Genomic DNA, 21913 nt, shown 5'->3' with positions numbered 1-21913 from the left:
CTGATAAAATCTGGATTTACAATCTTGCTTTCTGTGTTTTATCTTCCTATGTAGTAATGCTACAGAATTTTACATTATAAAGCAAGAGCAGAAATCCAGCAGAGGTGTTTTATTGCTCCTGTTCCTCACTACTTCCACAGAGTGTTCAAAACCTTTTACACATACAGATTTTAATACCACCAAGTTCATTTTACCCAACATGCAGAATGCGACCACCGGTATATTACTGTTGCAAACACCGTCATATAACTGTTTGTCAGTGTCTGTCATCACATATTATATACTTTTCTGGGACTTCATTTGCTCATCTTTCCCCCCAAAATGCTACCTAATTTTAATATGCTGATAAAAATCTATTCCCCCAATTTGGCTGATAATCTAAATAAGGTAAGAGAGGCAGCACGTTTTCTAACTATCTTCTTGGCCTTCAGTTGACAAACATCAACTTGAACATGGTGCTTTAGCTGTCATGTCCATTAGGCTGAGTATCTGTTCTGTGGTCCAGTCTCGATTCAGCACAATAAGGAGTATGGGCTCAGAGCGAGGCTGTGAGACAAGTGATTTCAGTCTGTTCAGACGTGTTTTGTTTTTTTTTTTACTGCCTTTACTTTCTTTGCCTTATTCTGTTCATTCCTCCCTTTATTCTGTCCCTTCTTTCTTCAAATGTCTTAACCTTAACCCCGCACCCCCACACACCCAGCTCATGGGGCTTTCCTGTACCATTTCCCCCCAGACAGTACGTTTCTGTCTGCGGGCTCCGGCTGCCGCTGCTTCCTCTCCCTCCGTGCCTGTCCTGGGAGCTTCTGTTTTTAGGGCCGCGTCATTCTCGGCGACCGGCGGCCTTCCGCTTGCAGCGCTCTCGTCCCGTGGAGACAGTCCTTCAGGAGCCTACTCGTCGCCTGTCTGTGTACATCAGGCAGGGAGGCCTTTTGGCCTAGCAGTATAGCACTTTATATGCTAAAAACTGAGAGGCTTCTGTTTAGAAAAAAAAAAAAAAGCTACGGATGTGCTTTGGGGGTTGGTAACTAATCACTGGATTTCAGTAATAGTTGCTAAGTGGATTTAACAGTGAGAGATAATTTTGCCTAATTTAAATCTTTATTCTGTTTTTTTTTTCTGGTCACATGGATCCTATGAAATGCTACTACGAAGTAAACAAACTGTCCTTAAAGCCACAATATATTGTTAACAGATCGTTTGACCTGTGTATTTTATTTTGTAAAAAAGTAAACTGGTAATTGGCAAGGACTGACAAGAGGCAGCTAAAGGAACACTAGATTAGTTGTTTAATCAGAATCAGAGAGCTGGAAGCAGTGGAAATCCCATAAGAAAACCGCACAACAGCACCTGAGCTCACAGGCAGAAATTTTAAACTGATCTTTCTCACCTTCGCCAGGAGAAAGATGACAACAGACACTGTCACCTCCCCAGCTTCAACCGGCGGACTGACGCGCCCAGCCTAGCAGCCGCCATTTTGTGCTGGAGCGCCGCCACCGAGGCGCCGCCCCCCCCCCTCCAGGCCCGCAGCGCCCCCGGCACCGCGGCGGCGCTCGCTGCTCGAAGGGGCGCAGCCCTCCCGCTGCGTTTCCCAAGGTCCTGCGGCTTTGGGAGGTTCCCCCCCCCGCTCGCCGGGCGCCTTGCGCGCTCGGCCTCGCCAGCGACACCTAGCCCAGGCCGCGGCTGCAGCGGCGGAGCGCTGCCGGCACAGACGCGGCTCTCCCGGCGCGGAGGCGCGGCCGGCGCGCAGCCTCCCGGCGGGGCGGGACAGAGCGGAGCGGGGCGGCCCGAGGCGGGGCTGGCGAGGGGCGGCCCCGCGCGCCGGCCCCCGCTGCCGCTCCCAGCTCCCGGTCCCGGCTGCCGCTCCCAGCCGCCGCGCTGCCGCCGCCGGAGCCGCCATGAGCGCCGACCCCGTGGTGTTCGTCGCCGCCGCCAGGACCGCCGTCGGTGAGGGGCGGCCGGTGGCGCCGGGGCCGCGGCCCCCGCGCGGGAGGGGGGCGGGCGGCCGCCTGCCGAGCCCCGGCCCGCCGCCTTTCGGAGGCCTGGGGCCGGCCGCGCTCGGCCCCGCGAGCCGCTGTCGCCCCTCTTGGCTTTGCAGCCGTTTGGGGGATAGGGGCGCCCCGAAAATCACAGCGTGGCCCTAAGCCCGCGCTCGCTTTCCGGTTTTGTTGGCAGGTTCCTTCAACGGTGCCCTGTCCACGCTGCACGCCCACGAGCTGGGCGCCGCGGTCATCAGGGAGGCCCTCAAGAGGGCGAGCATCAGCCCCGAGGAGGTGTCGGAGGTGATACTCGGGCAGGTCTTGGCAGCAGGTACCGTTGTCGAGGGATTTGCAAGCGCTGAGGAGGCCGGTTTTCCAGTCGAGAAAGAAATGAAAAATAATTTTCCCTTTGATTTTAACTGATCAAATAATCTGACGATGTTTGATAGGCTTTTCTCTGTGCAGTTAAATGTCTCTTTAATGATCCCATTGAAATATCTTAGGTTCCCTGTTTAATAATGTTATTCATTAATATTGTCAAAAGCTAAAGGAAAAGAACTTGACCTACATCCCAGCCATTTTTTTATCCATGCCAGAAAAAACAGGTTGACCAAGCTGTTACTGTGTTTTTGGGGGGAAGAAAATGGAGGGGGATAGGCTGTTTTTGAAATCCAGAAAGGAGTTAACAGAGTATGTGTGAAAGTTGCAGCTTCTTTTCATTGTTACAGCATTCCTTCTCTCGTGTCATTTATGTCTTCTCTTAAATACAACATACTAAAGAAAGATGAACTCTAAGACAGAGGCCTCCACTGGTGTTTGTTCACAAGACCTACCTGCAAGATCTGTGATGCTGCTTGCTTTGAGAGAAATAACACGCATTTTGATTTCATGAAAATGCATTTAAATGGCTGTCTGTAGAAACAAAATATCGGCAGAGCCATAGGGGAGATTGTGTTTTAAAGGAAGGGGGGAAATAAAGGAAATAAATACTTTTGTATCTTATTTAAAGCTGATTCAGACTTCTGTATATTTTCAGCCTGCTGAATCATGAACTCCCTTTATCTGTGTCTTTACATACAAAAGAGCTGGCACTACTTTGGCCTGGGGAGATCAAAATGAAAAATGTTTTCTTTGAATATAGTGCTTCTATTCACTCCATCAAGATTACAAAAAAAGAATGGAAGCTTTTATGACTGTATATTTGTGGAAAGCTGTCTATTCATGACTTCCAGAAAATTTCAAAAATAAACCCTTCAGCTATTTGCAATTTAAATGGAACATTATCTTATGCATGTACAGCTGGCTAGTGCTAATTTGAAATTGAATAGACGGTGCGTTTCATCAGACCTCTGGAGTTAAAATAATGTTGCAAATATAAAGTACCTGCAGCAAGTGGCCAAAGTCCCTGGCCTTGCAAATATTGCATTAGTCTACAATATAAATGAGAGAGGTGATTGAGCTCCTATTGATAACACGCTATTGGGAACCTCTTTTATCTACCAATTAAAACCAGGAATAAGGTCTAAATTTTGGAGGAATTGAGACACCATTTGTGAAGAGTAGTGAGGTCTACATTTAGTCTTTAAGAACAAAGGAAAAATACTGCCTGTTCTTGCAGGTGCTGGTCAGAACCCTGTTCGGCAGGCAAGTGTTGGTGCAGGAATCCCTTACGCTGTGCCTGCTTGGAGCTGTCAGATGATATGTGGGTCTGGCTTGAAGGCAGTATGTCTGGCTGCTCAGTCCATATTGATGGGAGATTCCAGCATTGTGGTTGCAGGAGGCATGGAAAGCATGAGCAAGGTAAAGAAATGATCATTTGATCATGCTCTCATTTTCTGACTTACTGGGAACAAACAACATTAAGCTGTGTTAAAATTGTATTTCTAGGCTAATACCCTGAGGGCAGATTAAAAGAGTAGCTTCAGTTTCTGCACTTGGGAATGAACTTATACATGCAACAATTGGCTTTAATAACTTTTTTTTAAAAAAAAAAAAAGCAAACTAGCTACTGAAAAGATATCATGCAAGCATGCATCACATTTAAAATCCCGTTTTAATTTTCCTCTAGCCTATAGTGATGAATGATTTGCTTGTGACAACTAGCAACAGGGTTTTTTTGTTGGGTTTTTTTTTTAATGCTGCAGGAGATCCAAACAAGGAGTAACTGAGAACGTTACTCTCATGCAGACTGAATGTTCACTAAGTACTTTAAGCTTGAAAAGAAAATGAAGCACTTTCATTCCAAGGTTTTCAGTCTCAGGCCATATCAAAGGAATGGTCCTGAGCAGATGAACTAATGCCTAACAAGGAATGATTTAGAGCAGGCCAGTATGATAAGGGACCCACAGACCATATTGGCTCACAGGGCTATTTAATTTGATTTGTGGAATGAAAACATGCTGTTTGGTGATCTGTTGGCTGGGAAGTGCACAGGCCAAATGCAGCATGCCAGTTATCAGACTCCAGAGGGAGACAGATTAGACAGCTAGAGAATCTCACGTTTTGACTGGCCAACCACCCTTTTCTTAACTTGCCACAAAGCTTATTCTAGCCTGCGGTGTTTGAGAAAGGGAACTAGTTGTGCAGGGACAAGGACAGGAGAGGCATGTGTGAGGAGGACTGCAGTAAAGAAAAGCGAGCTGGGATTTGGGGTTGCTACCTGCAGCCCCAAGGTATGGGTCTGTCTCTCTGGTGGGTTGCCTGTCCAGCTGACTGTCTGTATTGTGCACTCCTGGTTTAAAAATCTAACTCCTTTCAAAACGCCTTCTTGCAGGCTCCTCATGTAATTCACATGCGAGCTGGAGTGAAAATGGGAGAGGCTGCCTTGCAGGACAGTATAATCCATGATGGCCTTACGGATGCATTTTATCAGTATCATATGGGTATAACAGGTAAGTGTTGGCAGTGCTGAAAATGAAATGGTAAATTGGGAAGGAGGGAAGAATTCACTGTTAGTAAATTTCAGAAATCTGAAGTTTCAAACAAAGGGTTTCAAGTTGTACTTAAGTTGTAGTTGTGAAGAAGAAAGCAAACCCGAATATTGAAAATTTTAAGGCATTTTCTCCTATGTGTGTATAACTAGATTTTTTTCTATCTGAGATAATAAATTGTTGATTCTGGAAAAGTACATTTTTGGAATTCCTGGCTTGTACCTCTTGGCACCTCGTATCAGAATATTTCATCCTGGATGGAGTAAACAGCCAAGTGCTTCTTCAGTCTTTGATTATAAAATAGAGTAACTTCAGAACTGTCCTTTCATCTGGAGTAGCTGTAGAGAGACCTGAACATAGTTACCCAGAGAAGCAATAACCTAGAAAAACTTGTTTTCATCTGTGTTTAACTTGATATACCCACTAGAAGGAGATCATTCACAGAAATTCCTCAAAAGAAATTATAGTAGAGAATCATAAGCAAAGAAAATGAAAGATTCGTAATGAAAGCTGTTTAACAAGTTCAGCTGCTAGCTGCAGCAAATATTAAAGACTACTTTTGTGCTAGAATTTAAATTTACAATTATAGCAGTTCCTGATGGCCTGAAATTATTATTATTATAATTTGCATTTTGTTCTTATTTCAGCTGAAAATGTGGCCAATCAGTGGCAGGTTAGCAGAACGGAACAAGACCAATTTGCTGTACAGTCACAAAACAGGGCAGAGGCAGCACAGAAAGCTGGCTATTTTGCAAAAGAAATTGTTCCTGTTCTTGTACCTTCTAGAAAAGGTATGTATGAATGACAGTTAAATTTAAAGAAAAACTCGTTTGCTACTATCTGTCTGTTACAATCTACAGATGGTTTCCCAGTTACACAGCCTGTTCTGTGGGCTGAAGAGTTGCTCTCTCTTTCAACCTTCAGTGGTTATTTTTGAAATGAGAGGCAGTGTAAATGCAGAAGGTCTAAATGTAGCTCTATGCAAATACCACTACTACTACTACTACTACTATCTGTTTTATTGGAAATGTAATAACTTCCTGGGTAGACCACTGACTTCAGCGTAGACTCTAACCTTTAGATATGGTACCAAATTCAGTATGTTAGATTCCTGCTGCACCAAACTTGGAAGTCATGTTGATCTGGTAAAACATGCCTGCCTAATAAAATAACACAATGACATTAACTGGGGTTAATTAAGTAGGTCAGGTATATGTAGACTCTTTCAGATGTGCAGTAAGCAAATAAATACATTATATATGCTCGTCTTTAGCTCTCTTCAGGATATAAGTAGGCCTTTTATGGCATTTGAGTCAAAGGTCTGTTTCTAGAGCAGGGAAACTCCCCAACTTCTTGTAAGGTGGTAATGCAAAAATTGAATTTTTCAAAGAGACATCAAGAACCAAATGTTTACATTTAATAGACCTTGGGAAAAAAGTTCTGGCATTAGTCCTGTTATGAACTGATGTAGAGCTTTCCTGATATCAGTTTAGATAATATTTAATGACCCTTGACTGTTCTTTGCAATGAGATCCCTACAACTATCATTTGAAAAATAACCTTTTACTTGGAAGAGAAGCTACTAGCTTAGGAACAACAAGCACAAGATCTGCTTTTATACAACTAGGCAATATTTTAGTAGTTGCTGTTTTAGAAAACCCAGCTGTTTGTCTTGCTAGAAGCAGCTGGAGGGAGCTTTAGTAAATTGCTCTAATCTGGAAGCAATCTCAGCCAGAAAGGCTTATTGGTAAAAAGGAATATGGCATATATTCCTGATCAGTCTGTTGATTGTGTCAGCTTCCTGTTCCAGACAAGTATGTGTGTGATTAGACCCTGGTCCAGGAGTAATACTCTATTTTGCAGGTCCTATAGAAGTTAAAATGGATGAACATCCTCGACATGGGAGCAACTTGGAAACAATGGCAAAGTTAAAGCCATGTTTTCTGACGGATGGAACTGGGACAGTAACAGCAGCTAATGCTTCAGGTTGGTCAATCTGGCTGAAAACAAAACAGAAGAGAATAGTAGCTGCACGTAGCTCAAAGGCCTGTGTGAGGGATTTGGCTGCAGTGTGGTTACTGCTGAATATATTTTCAGGGAATGGCAGTGTGTTTGACATCATAGGTCAAACTTGAGTGTAACATCTCCAGATGAGATGTCTTTTGTTTGCTTGCCGTCTGTGAAGCAGTGCAAGTGTTTGGAGAATAACAACAAAATTTGAGGCTGGAACAAATAGAAATGACATCTTCTCCTTCTAAAACCAGCCCTGTAGTGGTGTGTTTAATACTAAAAGTCAAGACAAAGGAAAATGTAACAATTCATGTTTGAAAATGTTATCACTGTGGACTAACTCCTGCCACAGGCAGCTTTGAAACTTCCGTATTGGTCCTTATGCTGCTTCTTCCAAAGTCTACTTAATAGAGCTGATATCCTCCTCATTCAGATTATATCTCAGTTCTTGCACTTACTGCTTTCCTGATGAAAATCACAAACATGTCACATTTCCCAAAGTATATGTATGTTACCCATTTTGAGTGTGTGTGTATATCATCGGTCAGATTCAGCTGACTTAAACCTATAAAAGTTTTGTGATTTTTGTTTTGTCTAAATTGTGAACTTACACAAGCAGAAAAAGGTACTATAATAAAAGCCATAAACCCCAGCAAATATACAGCAGCTTTTTTGTCATTCTACAGGCATAAATGATGGAGCTGCAGCTGTAGTTCTTATGAAGAAATCAGAAGCTGCTAGGAGAGGTCTTATGTCTTTGGCCCAGATTGTATCTTGGGCTCAGACAGGTTTAGATCCATCCATAATGGGAGTAGGACCCATTACAGCAATAAAGCAAGCTGTAAGTAATTATCTATCTAATTATTATTAAGAAAAAAAAAAAAAGCCTTGCTTGTAATCTCTTTTCATTGACTGGCCACGACTTGATTTTTTTCTAGGTCCTAAGGAAAATTTTGTAGAAAAAAATAAGTAAGTGAAAATAAGACTTAAAAAAAGAGTATGTAAGACTTGGATTACTACTGCTACCAGGGCCTGTGGCTACTCATTGAAAACTTTTTATAGGTACATGGAGTTCAGAAAAGAAACTAGCCAAGTTTTTAGAAAGTGTTCTAGATATACTCTAAGATGCTAATGATCAAATTTTATGAACATTTATGTTACTCTGATTGGGGGATGATTTGGTCCTGCCATGAGATGATTTTTCAGTTCACTGTCTAATTGTATTTGCAATAGTACAACACTGAGAAGGATCAATGAGTGCACCTACATTAGCAAATCTGATGGTATCCTCTGTTTTTGTTTGCACTGCAAAACTTTTGGAGCATGTGACCAGGATTCCTTTCAGATGAAACTAAATGAGAAGATGCACTCCAGGAGCACATCTTACATGCTCAAACCATTATTGCATCTGTTGATGCTCTCTCTTCAGTCCACAGGAGAACAATTCCAAGTTAAATTGCCTAACGCAAATAGTATGAGCTGCTTCTGTGGTGCCACACTGCTTGCTAACATAGACATAGCTTATGGCAACCCCAGCTGATTATTTTCTAACACTGCCACAAAACTGAGTGTGAAACAGCTCTTCTACAGCTGATAAGGATAAATTTGCTTTAATTAGGTGTATTGGTTCTTAGTTTTATTTACACTGTGTAAAGACATAATTTTATTCATCTCTCAAACGTGCTGGCAGTATAGAAGCCTAACCTGAACTTGGCTAACCTCTGTGGGTGTTAAAATCAGAATTGTAATGCTGAAGCTTTTTCTCATATGAGCTCAACTGTTCTTTTAAATTAAGAATGCCATAAATGTTATGGATTTTAGCATCTGTAGTTCTTGTATATAGAATACACAGTTAGTTTAAATACAGCTTGGTTTGCAATTTAATTCTATCATTTTATAGGTATTCTGAAAAAGGACACACTACTTTTCAATGTGATGTTTTAAATGTAATTGCCAAACACTTTACACCCTCTACGTAAAATCAGTTTATCACTTCAGAATTTCATAGGAGTTTCTAGTGAGAGAGTGACTAGGCGAGGCATGTTAGTATTGCAACAATATAGTAAGTTTTAAAGATGAGATTTCTTCAGAAAGGCAACAGCTTTTTGCTTCTGTGTACAGTACCTAGTACAATGGGGCTCTCATCCTTGACTTATTCTTGGATGAGATGCACCAGTCTGGCTAGCTGGTTGTGAAACACCATTGTTGCAAAAGATCCTGTTGACAAAACATTCTCATTAGATAATAACAAAGTGAGTGGAGGTTAAAAACCTAAATATGTGAAACATGCCTAAGCCTGTACCTAAGCAGGCTATTGCACCACAAAATGGATTCTTATGTGAAAACATTAAGCTTAACCATCTTTGAAAATAACTCCCTGTGAAAAGTTTTAAGTGACAAATTTCAACCTAAAGGCAGGAGAGACTGGACCAATTACATGTGACACCTACAACTAATGGTAATTTCACTGTTTCCTATATAGAAGTCTGTCTTAAGCACTGAAAATCTCTAATGGAATGAGGCTGAGTTAGACTGAGTTAGGTCTTGAGCACGTTGTACCTACTTTTCCTTAACACTGAAATTTTGTCTGTCGTCTTCAAGAATCTTGTCATAAACTATGGCTATGAGAAAACTTAGTTTCTTTTTGCTTAACCTTTCTAAAAGTGATGGGTTTAGATGAGCTGTAACTTAAATCTTATGAAAAGCTTCCTCAGGTGCTGAGAAAAGCATCGAAGAAAATAGTCTCTGCTTGTTTTGTTCACAGATTGACAAAGCTGGCTGGACTCTGGAACAAGTTGACTTGTTTGAAATTAATGAAGCCTTTGCATCACTAGCTGTTGCAATAGCAAAAGAACTGAAAGTAAATCCAGAAAAGGTAATGAGCATACTGGATATCTTAAGTAGTTTGTCTCCTATAGTTTGAAGTAATTCCCTTCTGTGCACCTTGGATGGTATTCAAAGCCAAGAGGTGACAGCAGTCCTGTTGCAATCACTTTGCCATAAGCAAAAAGGATGGGAATTGCAATAGGCATCCTTAAGCTAGTACTCTGCTGTAGTTTTGCTTTGCTAGCAGGCAAATTGTTTCCTAACAGAACAGGCTACAACGTTGTTACAGTAAACTCTGGTAACTTATGTGCTATTGTCTTCTTCCAGAGTTTAAGAAGTGCAGGTGTTACTGAATTCCCATCAACTAGCACCTGTAACATCTTCAGATAATAAAGACATATGACTAGATGGATTCTTTTCAAAAGAAATATTCATTAGAACAGGGATGTAACAGCTGCTATATTTTTCCTTCAAGTATTACTTGAAGTATACTGGTTTGAAGTTTATTCACATTCAAGGCAAAGGGCCTACACCTAGTGAAGTCATTCATGCTGAATTAAGCAAGATAGCTAAGTGATTTCCTAACTTAACCATATGCATTGACTTCTCTTTCAGGTTAATATCCAAGGTGGGGCTATTGCTCTGGGCCACCCTCTTGGTGCCTCTGGTTGTCGCATCCTTGTTACTCTTCTACATGCAATGGAACGAACAGGTGGAAAACGTGGTGTTGCTGCTCTGTGTATAGGAGGAGGGATGGGAATAGCTATGTGCATTGAGCGATGATATTCTGTATGTGCTGATTAGCTCTTAAATAATTACAATTTACTAATAAACTGTCAAGAGGGCTACATGTGCTTTTCCCTCCAACATTAATAAACTTACTGGATTAATTTTTGCCAGTCAAATTAGTGATCATCTTGCTAACCAAGATTAGAGGTTACTACAGGCTCTCAAGCTGTTACCACAGCTAGAACTTAAGTTCTCAACACAACAGGACTAACCTCATCTTCACCATTGCTTTTGAAGACTAATTCATTCACAAGAGAAGAGCAGCAGCCTTCAACCACTTGTTTTATTAACATTTTAGTTGCAAGAATGGGAAATGTAAGTTACACAAACATAAATAAGACTTAAGTTATTCTTCAAGAGCTCCAGCGTGAACTGCATCCTCATAGCACCCTCTATCTTCTTTAGTTTCAGGGTGCAGTTTAATAAGATCATCAATTCGAAGAATAGTAATTGCAGCTTCTGTTGCAAACTTTAAGCTCTTAGTTTTGACCATGGTTGGCTCAAAGACACCAGCTTGTTTGTTATCACGAGGTTTTCCATTGACCAAGTCAAGACCAATCCTGAAAAGAAGAAATACTATCACAGGGAGAAGTTGAAATAAATTCAGGGTACAGTGTTTAACTACAATTTGGTCTCAGTAACAGAGAGTGAAGTAAATGACAGAAGAGTTCAGTGATAGTCTACATTATTCTACATGCAAATCATTGTTTCAGTAAAGTAATAGAACAACTTTCCATCTAAAACACCAACCCACTTTACTTCAAATAGCCTATCAGTACTTGCCATTTCAGATTTTTGCGATCCGGATTAACTTGAGCCTCATTATGGAATGCTCTCAGCTTTGCAACAAGATCTGTGGCATCTTGAGCAGCATTTACTGCCAATGTATTTGGAATAATCAAGAGGGACCTTGCAAATTCTGCTATTGCAAGTTGTTCACGTGATCCCTACAAAGAGGAAAGAAAATTTAAACCAACTGCTGCAATACAAGACGAAAAAATACAGCCATGATCAAGAGTGTCAATAGTAAGTAGGAGTTTTTACAGACAAAACTTATTTTAGGCCAGAGAACCACACAGTCTAAATAAGAGAGAGAGAATAATTCACATCCATCATTTTAGAGGAGCATCTTACATTCTGTAAGCTAATTATGTTTTCATGCACCACAGCACTGACTTCTGGTACAAGTATTTGAAAATTCACATTAGGATAACTCTGTCCCAGTTTAACACGTATGCATTATTACTTCTCTGAGCAAGACTTACCATGCTTGTTGCATAATTTTCAAGGTAAATTGAGAGTGCTGCCTCTACAGCACCACCACCTGGAACAACAGATTTGGATTCCAATACCCTTTTAACAACACAGAGAGCATCATGTATAGATCGTTCCATTTCATCACACATGAAGTCATTAGCTCCTCGTAAAATAATTGATGCTGAAGTACGAGCCTTTGTACTGTCAAAAAAAAAACCAAACAAAAACAAATCAGACATCAGTTAGCTAAATTGAAAAGAATATAATTAAAAATCTTCTTGCCAGTTTTTTTTTCTTTTTTAAATGAAGTTTAGTGGAGCCAAATTCTTCTAACATGTAGAAAAAAAACTTAATATTATTGTGCCACATTGAAGGACCTGCACATTGTAACTTAACAAGTCAAGAGTTCTGAAATATAAGAACCTAGTTTGGGTTTTAGTATTTTAAAGAAAGCTACCTGACAAAGTATGATTGAAAAATGTCTTGCCAGTCATGTAAGTAGGGAAAAAACAGTATTAGGAAAGCTAGACACTTAATTCAGTATTTATGGTGTCAAGACACTTGGGGGATGGAAGCAAGAGCGCAAGAGACATTAAACAACCTTTATAACGCAACCTTAAGTGAGCTATGCTAGCAGTACAGTGTAAGCAGCTGCTTAACTGCACAGGTGCCACAGTCAAAATAGTTCACCCTGACGCAGCTGAAAAATGAGACTACAGGAGGTTGAATATTAAAAAGTGATATCAAAGCAATGAAAGAGTTAATATGCAGGAGTCTTCAGGTTAAACAAACTTGATACTCCAAGTGTTCAGATACCAGACAGCATTGGCATACTAAAACCTTTAAAGAAAAATACAGTGTGCAGAGAGAGTTAGTAATTGTTGCTCTTCTTACCCATTAAAAAAAAATAATAATAATAATCAATATTGACTTCATTTGACACAACCAAGCAGATAATTAATGCAATGAAACCAGCACAAACCACTTTCTTCTACTTTCTTCCTGGATGAGATTCAGCCTACATCTCCCTAGTCATATTATTCAGATGGTATTTATTTCCCTTTATCGCCTGTAAAGGGAATCCAAAAGGACCATACTGCTAAAAGAAAGTGATGTGAATGCTGTAATAATGAGTCTCTATCAATTTAATAGAATTTTACTGTACATTATTTAGAGAAAAAGATTTTTTTATTTGCAAACACAAAATTTTATTTAAAGCCCATAGAGCAATCTGACTGATAGATACGTTATGGTTGGTGACAGAGAGCTGTCCAGCCCCAGCAAAAGAGATGAAACACTGGTACTTTCATCTCTAATTTGCAGTGGACTTGTACAGTCTTTCCCATGCGTATAACTACTCATACCACTGAGATAGCATGGAAGCAAATAAATGGGATTTTATCTCCAAACTTAATAGACATTGTACGCAAAACTGAGTAAAGAGGTTCTTACTTCTTGATTAAAATCAGCTCATCGTCACAGACTCTCTCCTGAATCACCTCTTCTGCCTGTCCCAACATTAGTGCCTCAAAACTCTCCTCACCTTCAAGGTTGGCAAGGGTTGAACATATGGTTGCTTAAAAATAAATAAATAAATAAATAAATAATAATAAATTAACAATCAGTTCCAGCACATTCTTTGCCAGCTTCAGGCATACAGGAAGAAAAACAAAACCAGAAAAGCACCATAAGCAGATTTTCTTAAATCAAAGAACACTTCTAACTCGCAGGTAGAAATTCAGTTTTCTGCAGTTTATAATCAGTATTGCCATTCTTAGTTAACTTCTACTATTTTTCCACAACTATTACAAGTTCCTGTGCTTTACTATAATGAAAATGCTTTCTTGCAAATTTGAAAATTGTTTTATCAGAAAATTATGAACAGCACAGGAAGTGACTGATAAAATCTGTCTGGGACCAGAATTTTTTTTCAATATGTATTTAATGTTTTAAGAATTCATGGTTTGCCTTGAACTATCTGTACAAGGTATGTAACACAATAAAAGTTAACTCTCCATAAACACAGGTAAACAAAGACTTGTGAACTAATACAGACTCTGGTTCCTACTCCCTCCAGAAGGGAGTCTTCCCAGTGCAAGGCAGTCTTTCTTCCCACTGTACATCTTCAGCAATCAACTCCTACCGCACCCACCTACTTTGACAGAATACTGACTTAAAAACAACAGTGAAATTAAAACCTAACAAGAGTAGCTCACCTCTACTCATCCTCTTCCTGCAATTCCCTAAATGCAAATGCTGCAGTGGCTTGCATGTTAAGAAACCATATTAAGAAAATCAGTTACCAATACCCTAACAGCAGCTAATGCTTATGCAGCTTATGCATAAAATTATTATTAAGATTCATACATACATACCTCCTGATGCCTTTGCAATGCGCTTAAGATCCTTTTTTACAACTCTGCGTACTGCCATAGCGCCAGCATCAACAAAGTATTTCAGACACATATCATCAATGCCTCCAGTGGTTAGAATAACATTGGCACCAGTGGCCAGAATCTTCTGGATCCTTTCTTTTGTGATATCTGACTCTCTGCAAGGACAATGTCGAAGCTGTAAAAATGGATTTAAAATCCTGCAATCACATTCTTTAACCAATTTTCTGAAACCTTACTGCAAAACTGCAAGGAGAGAAAACTATTGCACAAAGGGAAGTGGATTTCTCTGAAATTGACTGAGTTCTAGTCCCGCGTCCAAAATTGAAGTCTTTTATAATTAGTATCTACTATTACCAAGAAGCATTAACATTTAAAACTTTTACTTCTTGTGCTCAATCAAAAGTACAAGCCACCTGAACAGAGGAGACCAAAACAAGCCTGTGAAACCCCACTGAGTCATTTAAGCTTCCACATACCTCTGCCTTATCTGATCCAGCTTCTCAGGGTCCGAGATAACAACCTGAACACCAAGCTTCATTTTTGCTTTCTGCAGGCTGAAGTCAAGGCATGCAATCTTTGCATTAACTATTCTCTTGGTCATACCTGGGGGGAGAGAGTAAGAAAGGAAAAAGATCTTGTGAAACTGAGTTAACAGAAAAAATTTAAATTAGCATTAGAAAACAAAACTAGTATTATTTTTGTATTTTATATTTTTATTTTGTCTTCTCCAATTTTGCACTAGTACAGACAAATACTAGCAAAAAAAACTTTGGAAGAGATAAAATACCTTTCAGAATCCTACTAAAACATTAGTTACTTTTTTATAACCCCCCCCCAGCCCCTCAAAAGAGGATGACCATGAAAGGCTGACCCATCACTGTCACATCCTTGAAGTTACCTAATCACAACATAACTCTGCTAAACATACTGTTTCTCTATAAACTTGACAGTGGCTCCCACAAGGGAGGTACTGATGTTCCAGAAGAAGATCGCAGCGTTACCTTGCTGATGTTGAACACAGAAACTGCTTCTGATGGAAGTTCTGCCTTGCAGCCAGCCACATGGATATTCTTGGTGTGACAGATCAACAGGAGCAGCAAAGGCTTTGTTTTTTTAAATAAAACCCCTATACTACTATATTAAATGCCAAATCCCTGTAAAATTTTGTTGTGCTTTGACATGCAGTGTAATGAAGCTTCATTACATTATTCATCACACAATGTAACAAAGCTTCTACACCAACAAAAGATCAGTTACAGTTACTCGCCAACTTCACAGACCACTAACTAGCTGGCAGAACCTAGCTTGGGAGCTACTGGTGAAGTTAAAGCTTTTTTTGTTTACTTGCTCTGGAATTGAGAGCTCATGTGACTTTTGCAACTAACAGAGTCAGTAGGAAGATCCATGCAAAAAGACTAAAAGGACTAGATTCACACAAAAGCTTTATGAAACATAGCATGTTCTTACCCTGTGAGCCCACCACGCAGTTCAGAGCGTAACCATTCACAAGAATACTTTCTTTTTGGCTGCGTCCGTGTGCCTTCAAAACATTAACTGAGTTGACTGGATACCGAGCCTGACCCTTCTGGTCTGTGTATTTAACTGCCAGAGCAGCATCCACCACCATACTGGCAAAGAAATCACCATCACTAAAATGCTGTTAAGGCTAAACTTAAGAAGAAAACCAGTATTACACACTTAAAAAAAAAAAAAAAAAAAACCATCACACTGACAGTGCCTGGACTAAGAATCAAAAATTGCTTCCATAAAAAAAATCTCCAGAAAGCTATGGAAGTTTTAGTTTTCCTTCACAATATACTTTACCATTCCTTTAAAGGAATGAATAATTTTTAAAGGTGAAAAACTGATGTGAAAATTAAGACAGGCTAGTGTGATGCAACTGCTTGTATTTTACCTACCTTGTGTTCCTTAACAAAAATACCTATGCTATGGTTAATCTGCATTCACTTTTTAGCATAGGGGCTTAAAATAAAGGTTCTTGTGAGACTACCAAGTAAAATGCAACCTTCCTTCCTCTATTTTCACTCCCCATGTACTTGATTTCTGTAATGCATTCTTCTGTTCACACAATTCCTTTGCCAGTGTCACTAACATGCAATGTAGTAAGGAAACAATCAATCCACTATTAAAGCTATTATGGCATGCATTTCTATCCAGGTTTAAATAGTTTGGAAAAGTCTGAACACATTTTCCCTTGCCAGACTTTGATCTCTGCAAAATGTCCTTCACAACCCCATCATAAAATGATAGACTATTCCCATCCATAGGAACTGCTGCAAGCCTAGCTACTCAAGCTCTCCAGACAACCATTCTTCTTTAAATAACTTGATCAAGTTAAAGGATACATTCCTATTATTTTGGAGGACATTGATGTTTTAGCAGCATTAATTAGGCACTCTCTGCCCAATTCATCTGTGTTAATAATAAGATTTTCATTGATGTAGCGAACTGCTTCCCTGTAGAATAAAAACAAGTATTGTTAAAGAAAACCACTCCCACAAAAGATGAAAATTTTGCATGTTATCAGGTCTTCTAAACGTTACCTCAACATAGGAATGAAATCAGTTCATCCTCTAATATAGTGAAAATGACATTTTTATGTAAGAATACAGAAGTTCAACATTGAAGATACAAAGAAAATAAACACAGCCACTCTGAATTAATACAGACTCCACAGATCACTCATAAATAAAGAGCTAAACAAAAAATATGCACTCATGGTACTTAAAAAAAAAAAAAAAAAAGGAGTACACTTCAATTGTATTAGATTCTTACTTGCAAGCAAGTCGATATCCACCAATAATGGAGGTAGGATGAATTTTCTGTTTGACTAGTTCATCTGCATTTTTTAGAAGTTCTGCAGCAATAATTACCTGTTTAAAATACAAACACTAAATACACGTGTTCCATACAAGCAAAATAAGTACTTGTTACCACTGAGTGGAAAGTAGAATTATGAAGGGTTGTCCAACGTATACTCAGTGGAAAAAAATACTTGCAACTTGATATTGCAAGTAGCTTCCAACCTCAGGAAAAAGTCACCTGATTTTTTCCTTTCTTTTTCATCAACTATTTAATGGCTCAAAACATATGACAAGTCTCAGGCAAGTTTTTACTACTTAACATCCTTATTTATTAGCCCAACTACCTTTTGATTTCTTTTACCGATTAAAAGTTCAGAACATCAATTAAGAGTCTACCCTCAATCTTCAAGAATGGAAGACATGAATAGTGGAACTGCATTGAGTGAAGTCCATTTTGGAGCACCAGTTAAATGGAAATAGTATGGGAAACTAGCATCCCTAAAACACCAAAGTCAGATTTCTTTATTCCATGATCTGCTTTATAAAATCTCTTTGTATTCAGACAAGACTTTTTTCATTCTATAAGGTTAATCCCCATTGCATCGATTCATAATGGATAAATCAAAAGCTGCATTTTTGTCATGAAACATGGACTTTTGGCATATCTGCATGTAAAACTTTATACATACCACTGAAGTGGTCCCATCTCCAACTTCTTTGTCTTGCAGGTCTGCCAGCTCACAAAGAACTTTTGCAGCAGGATGTTCTACTTCTAGCAGTTTCAGAATGGTTGCACCATCATTAGTAATGGTCACATCCTAATTTTCAGGAGTCAAATGTTAATATTAAGTTTATTTCTATTATGTTAATACTAAGTTTATTTCTATTCTATTTATGAAACACCAGTTTCACAATACTTGTAAATAAAAACAGGAGATAATTATTCTTTGTGAAAAGCCATATTACAACCAATTATACCTAATCTTACTCCTTTTTTTTTTTTTAATCAGGAATCCCATTCTACAGACAGAGATGTTATTAGTATAGAATTTACACTCCCCCACACTATCAGGAAAGTCTTTATCTTACAGAAAAAAAGGTTCTTTAACAGAAACTCATCTACCTTTTTGCACATAATAGTTTGATTTCATACTGCATAGCAAATATCCTTTAATATAGCATTTTAAGAGACTGCACTGCTTTGACTTTCAAAAATACTTTAACAGACTGTAAAGTTGGCATTAAAGCAGACTTTAAAATGTTGATGGGTTTATTCAAATTCATTCAATTATGTTACTTCTCTTCCTGCAGCAATCCAGGTATACAAATCAACACCACTATGAGGCCTGACTTTAACAGTAGTATTCATTCCTATGAATTTGACCAACATTACTAAGTACTGACAAACACTTATATAAAAAAAGGAGTCAATTTTAATATAATAATTTAGTACGTTAAATTACAATAAAATAATGTAACACAAATTACATGAGAGCTAGTATGCTCACTTTCATTACAGTTGTCCATTCCCTCCCCCCCTGCCCCCAGCACCATGGAAAGAATATGTATGTGCACATTAAACCTGTGACATACTTTAAGTGAAAACATTCCTATTCAGATACACAAGTCCTCCTGGCACTTTTTACTTAAAGAAAGATTACTTACTCCAATATCATCCACCAACATCTTATCCAGACCAACTGGCCCAAGAGAACTCTTCACAATGTTGGCAATAGCAGATGCAGCAGTAACTGCATAAATGAAATAAAACAGGTTATATCCTTCCAATTTTAGGGGGACTCAGGCTTACAAAACAATGTGGCAGGAACCCACATTTCAGAAAACTGAAATAAAGTAACCTAATTTAGAATTAGGTTTCAGCAAAGCTTTGTAGTGACTTGCTGCTACTGAAGAGTACAATCTGTACCACTCCTCACTTTTCCCTCCAAATTCTGCTCACTAACCTGACGTAAGCAACTTCTCAGAAAAAGAATTGTTTTCTCTTGGGTTATAATATGAATGGAGGACACTACAAAGGTCTAAAGAGCACTGGGGGTAGCTTTGTAGAGGTTGGTTGCACAGCTTCTTTGGGCAGCAGCAAGCCATGACGTGAAACTTCACCCTCATTTAGCCCCCAGCTCCACAAAGAAAGAAGCACATTCAAGTGGCCAGATACGGAACAATGGTATAACCATATATGAACTAGCAACACATCTTTTTACCCTGATCAGGCCTGTGACTAAAACAAAACGCTTATCTGGCCTGTTTAAATGATGTTCTGCCAACTTCATATAGGAAAAAGATACAATCAACCTTTTCCTTCAGACCGTGGCAAGTTTTTCTCTATCCCACAAGCATAGCCACTTAATCTAGAAATTGAAAAAGTGGTAGCATAATGGGAATAGTTTATTTTGAACTTTAAATGATATAACTATTTCTCTTGCTCTGAATGAGCAATTTGCAACTTTCTGAAAACATATATCCCCAATACCATCAAGCTTGTCACTATCAGATTACCTCTTAGCCATAGACCACGGAATCTTCATCTGAAGGTTCTAAGTTATAAAAACTGCATCAAACTCTCACAATGATCAAAAGATAAGTCTTCAGCTACTTCTGTCATTTACCTAGTCAAGAACTACTCTGAGAACCATCTCAGAATTTGCAGCCTTACTCTAAGATTTGGTTTAAAGCCCTGAGAAACGTGAGATGTTTTTAAGAACTAGAATAATGGCAACACACTTATCTCGAGAGGGGTCCCCACCCCCCCCCCAAAGCAGATTATTTCCCTGTGCTGTGGAGCAGTAAAGGTCCCCACCCGCAGGCCTTGACAGTTTCCCGGGGACGCGGGCCGCAGCTCGGCCCCGCGAAGGGCGGAACAAGACGTCGGTCTGCAACCAGCAACCGCCGCCGTCCCAGGGTGCCAAGGGAAGAAGAAGGGACCGAGATCGCCTCTCCGCGGAGCGGGAGGAGTCCGGACACTCGGAAGCGGCGCCGGGACTGCGCTGGCCCCGGGTGCCTGACCGAGGCCCGCGCTGAGCCCGAGGAAGGAGCGATGTCGCCCCTCCCCACAGAGGGCAGACCCATCCCAACGGCCCCAGCGGCTCGCGCCACCGCCGCCCTCCGACCCGCGGCCCCACGGCGAGGCTCGCCCGCTCGGTAGGCGGGGAAGCACACGGCAGCGCCCACGGCGGCGCCATGTTGCCTCCTTTCTGCCCCCCCCCCCCGCACTCGTCAAGTCTCTGCCCGCGGCCACGGGCCGCTACCGTTTTGCGTGCGGATCGCGTCGCCGCTGGTGCGCTCGCCGAAGACGGCCAGGGGCCCCTCCATCGCCGCCATCTTCCCGCTGGGCCGCGCCACCAGACACAGAGGGAGCCGCAGCGCGCGGGGTTCCAAGATCGCCGCAGGACCGCAAAGAACGACGGTTACCACAACCCCACCCACCCCTGGGAGCTCACGGGGAAAGGCGAGGCGCCTGCCAGTGGGGGGGCGGGGCCACGCCCTGTCCGCCCAATCCAGCGGCGTGCCCCGCCCCGCCCTAACGATGCCTCCAGTCGCGATTGGCCCCTGTCGCTGTCAGAGACGCCATGGTGGGGGAGGGGCAGTAAGCGAGGGGCATTGGGCAGTTCCAGGAGGTTCTAGAAGCCGACGCGGCTCGGGCGTGCGCGCTAGTCCCTCTCCCCCCTCCCCCTTCCCCGGAGCGGGATGGCTGCAGGGGGTGGGCGGTGCGGCGGGCTGCGCTGCGGCTGACGCGTGCTTCGCCTCAGGGTTGTTATCAAAAGGCCCAGACAAGAAAGAGTCTCAAAGGGGGGGGGGAATGGGGGAACTGTTACCAGCTCGGACAAGAAGGAGTCTCAACAGGAGCCTCAGACAAACATACCCAAGGACACCGGTGCAGCTGGGAATGGTACATCCTGAGAAAGTACAGATAAACCAGCAGAAGCCAGTGGGAACCAAGGTTAAGAACAAGACAGCTTTTCTCAAACAAGGAAGCAGGCCAAGTTGAGACCATGTATAGAAAAGTAGAGCAAAGTTCATGGCAAGACGCTGAGTGACACCTCTTCTGCCACCACTAGGGACCCCCAGAGACTCAGACCGCATGCGTAATGATTATGTAAATGTAGTAATTAGTTCTAGGAAATATAATGAATGTGTATAATTATTCCTGGAATTTTAATGCATATGCATAGGATAGAGCAATATAAACTTTAGATGATGCGACACACGGTGTGCACGTTGGGTGGAACTATCCCCCGTGTACCCGGCGCCGTAATAAAGAGAATGCCTGCTTCTTAATGCTACATTGACGTTAAGGAGTTTTGCTCCCGATTTCGGTGACAGGATCAGCTCGTCGTGCCGGGCTCCGGGTCCCCACAGAAGTTGTAGGGACCTGCCAGAAGCTCGTGATAACTCTACAGCAGCGGAAGAGCAGTGCCCCTTTATCTCCCGTACTGCGTTGCCCGCTCCAGCCCCAGTTCGGGCGGGAGACTGGCTTTTGTTCCTTCAGCGTTTCATTAATACCGACAAACTCCTAAAGCTGCCAGGTCCAGCCTGCAGCACAGGAGACCCACTTAATTTTCTTTTTTAAGAGCGGTACACAATTTTCCCAGCGGCTTTAGTCGCCATTTTCCAGTGTTGATAAATGCTGGAAAACGATCCAAATCCGCATCCCTTTCTTGTCAAATCTGCATGTATTACGCATTTTAGATTTCAACGGGAAACAAGCTCCTGTGCTACAGTTTGATATTTTCTTAGACTCAATTACAGGAACCTTAGCTCTGGTCTGTAGCTATTAATAATATCTAAGGGCCTTTTCACACCCTTTCGTCAATACTATTATAAACTGTTACCTCGCACTGTAACGCTATTTATCATCTTTCTGATTATAACTACAAAAAGTTTTG

The 21913-nt window shown here is 41.0% G+C and overlaps 2 protein-coding genes and 2 non-coding genes across 6 annotated transcripts; 1 reads left to right on the top strand and 3 right to left on the bottom strand.

Moving 5' to 3' along the window:
- Window positions 1-1811: 1811 nt before the first annotated feature.
- Window positions 1812-10637, top strand: ACAT2 (acetyl-CoA acetyltransferase 2). Its single transcript, XM_067293526.1, has 9 exons — window positions 1812-1944; window positions 2173-2307; window positions 3595-3776; window positions 4750-4867; window positions 5554-5697; window positions 6770-6892; window positions 7603-7757; window positions 9681-9791; window positions 10358-10637. Exons 1-9 carry the CDS (start codon window positions 1896-1898, stop codon window positions 10523-10525), a joined length of 1185 nt encoding a protein of 394 aa, XP_067149627.1. The 5' UTR covers window positions 1812-1895; the 3' UTR covers window positions 10526-10637.
- A 159-nt stretch (window positions 10638-10796) lies between these two features.
- TCP1 (t-complex 1) lies at window positions 10797-20481 on the bottom strand. Of its 3 annotated transcripts, none has more exons than XM_013945452.2 (12): window positions 20276-20481; window positions 18675-18760; window positions 17699-17827; window positions 16981-17078; window positions 16551-16661; window positions 15652-15833; window positions 14661-14787; window positions 14164-14339; window positions 13241-13364; window positions 11797-11989; window positions 11315-11478; window positions 10797-11091 (listed from the first exon to the last, which is right to left on the bottom strand). In XM_013945452.2, the coding sequence occupies exons 1-12, from the start codon at window positions 20346-20348 to the stop codon at window positions 10878-10880; spliced, it is 1677 nt and encodes a 558-aa protein (XP_013800906.1). In that variant the 5' UTR covers window positions 20349-20481; the 3' UTR covers window positions 10797-10877. The 3 variants fall into 3 exon arrangements, with proteins under 3 accessions (XP_013800906.1, XP_013800907.2, XP_067149624.1); XM_013945453.2 differs by lacking the exon at window positions 20276-20481 and adding an exon at window positions 19828-20224; XM_067293523.1 differs by lacking the exon at window positions 20276-20481 and adding an exon at window positions 19527-19737.
- LOC136991734 (small nucleolar RNA SNORA20) lies at window positions 13054-13186 on the bottom strand. The gene has a single exon (XR_010883944.1). It is a non-coding gene; the product is annotated as a small nucleolar RNA SNORA20 (small nucleolar RNA).
- LOC136991735 (small nucleolar RNA SNORA29) lies at window positions 19277-19412 on the bottom strand. Its single transcript, XR_010883945.1, has one exon. It is a non-coding gene; the product is annotated as a small nucleolar RNA SNORA29 (small nucleolar RNA).
- Window positions 20482-21913: the final 1432 nt, after the last annotated feature.

The sequence above is a fragment of the Apteryx mantelli genome, chromosome 3, assembly GCF_036417845.1.
Source record: "Apteryx mantelli isolate bAptMan1 chromosome 3, bAptMan1.hap1, whole genome shotgun sequence".
Lineage (NCBI taxonomy): Eukaryota > Metazoa > Chordata > Aves > Apterygiformes > Apterygidae > Apteryx > Apteryx mantelli.
Note: the sequence above shows the minus strand (reverse complement) of the source record. Positions and strands in the feature narration are given on the sequence as shown.

What these genes read in the sequence shown, in the direction of transcription:
- TCP1 (XM_013945453.2), bottom strand. Translation starts at nt 20,209, where the DNA reads ATGGCGCCGCCGTGGGCGCTGCCGTGTGCTTCCCCGCCTACCGAGCGG. An exon ending in GGATATCGACTTGCTTGCAA is followed by an intron (nt 16,662 to 16,980) that starts GTAAGAATCTAA and finishes TTTATTCTACAG; the next exon opens with GGAAGCAGTTCGCTACATCA. An exon ending in TCCTCCAAAATAATAGGAAT is followed by an intron (nt 15,834 to 16,550) that starts GTATCCTTTAAC and finishes ACAGCATTTTAG; the next exon opens with TGATGGTGATTTCTTTGCCA.
- ACAT2 (XM_067293526.1), top strand. Translation starts at nt 1,896, where the DNA reads ATGAGCGCCGACCCCGTGGTGTTCGTCGCCGCCGCCAGGACCGCCGTC. An exon ending in CGCCGCCAGGACCGCCGTCG is followed by an intron (nt 1,945 to 2,172) that starts GTGAGGGGCGGC and finishes TTTTGTTGGCAG; the next exon opens with GTTCCTTCAACGGTGCCCTG. An exon ending in GCATGGAAAGCATGAGCAAG is followed by an intron (nt 3,777 to 4,749) that starts GTAAAGAAATGA and finishes GCCTTCTTGCAG; the next exon opens with GCTCCTCATGTAATTCACAT.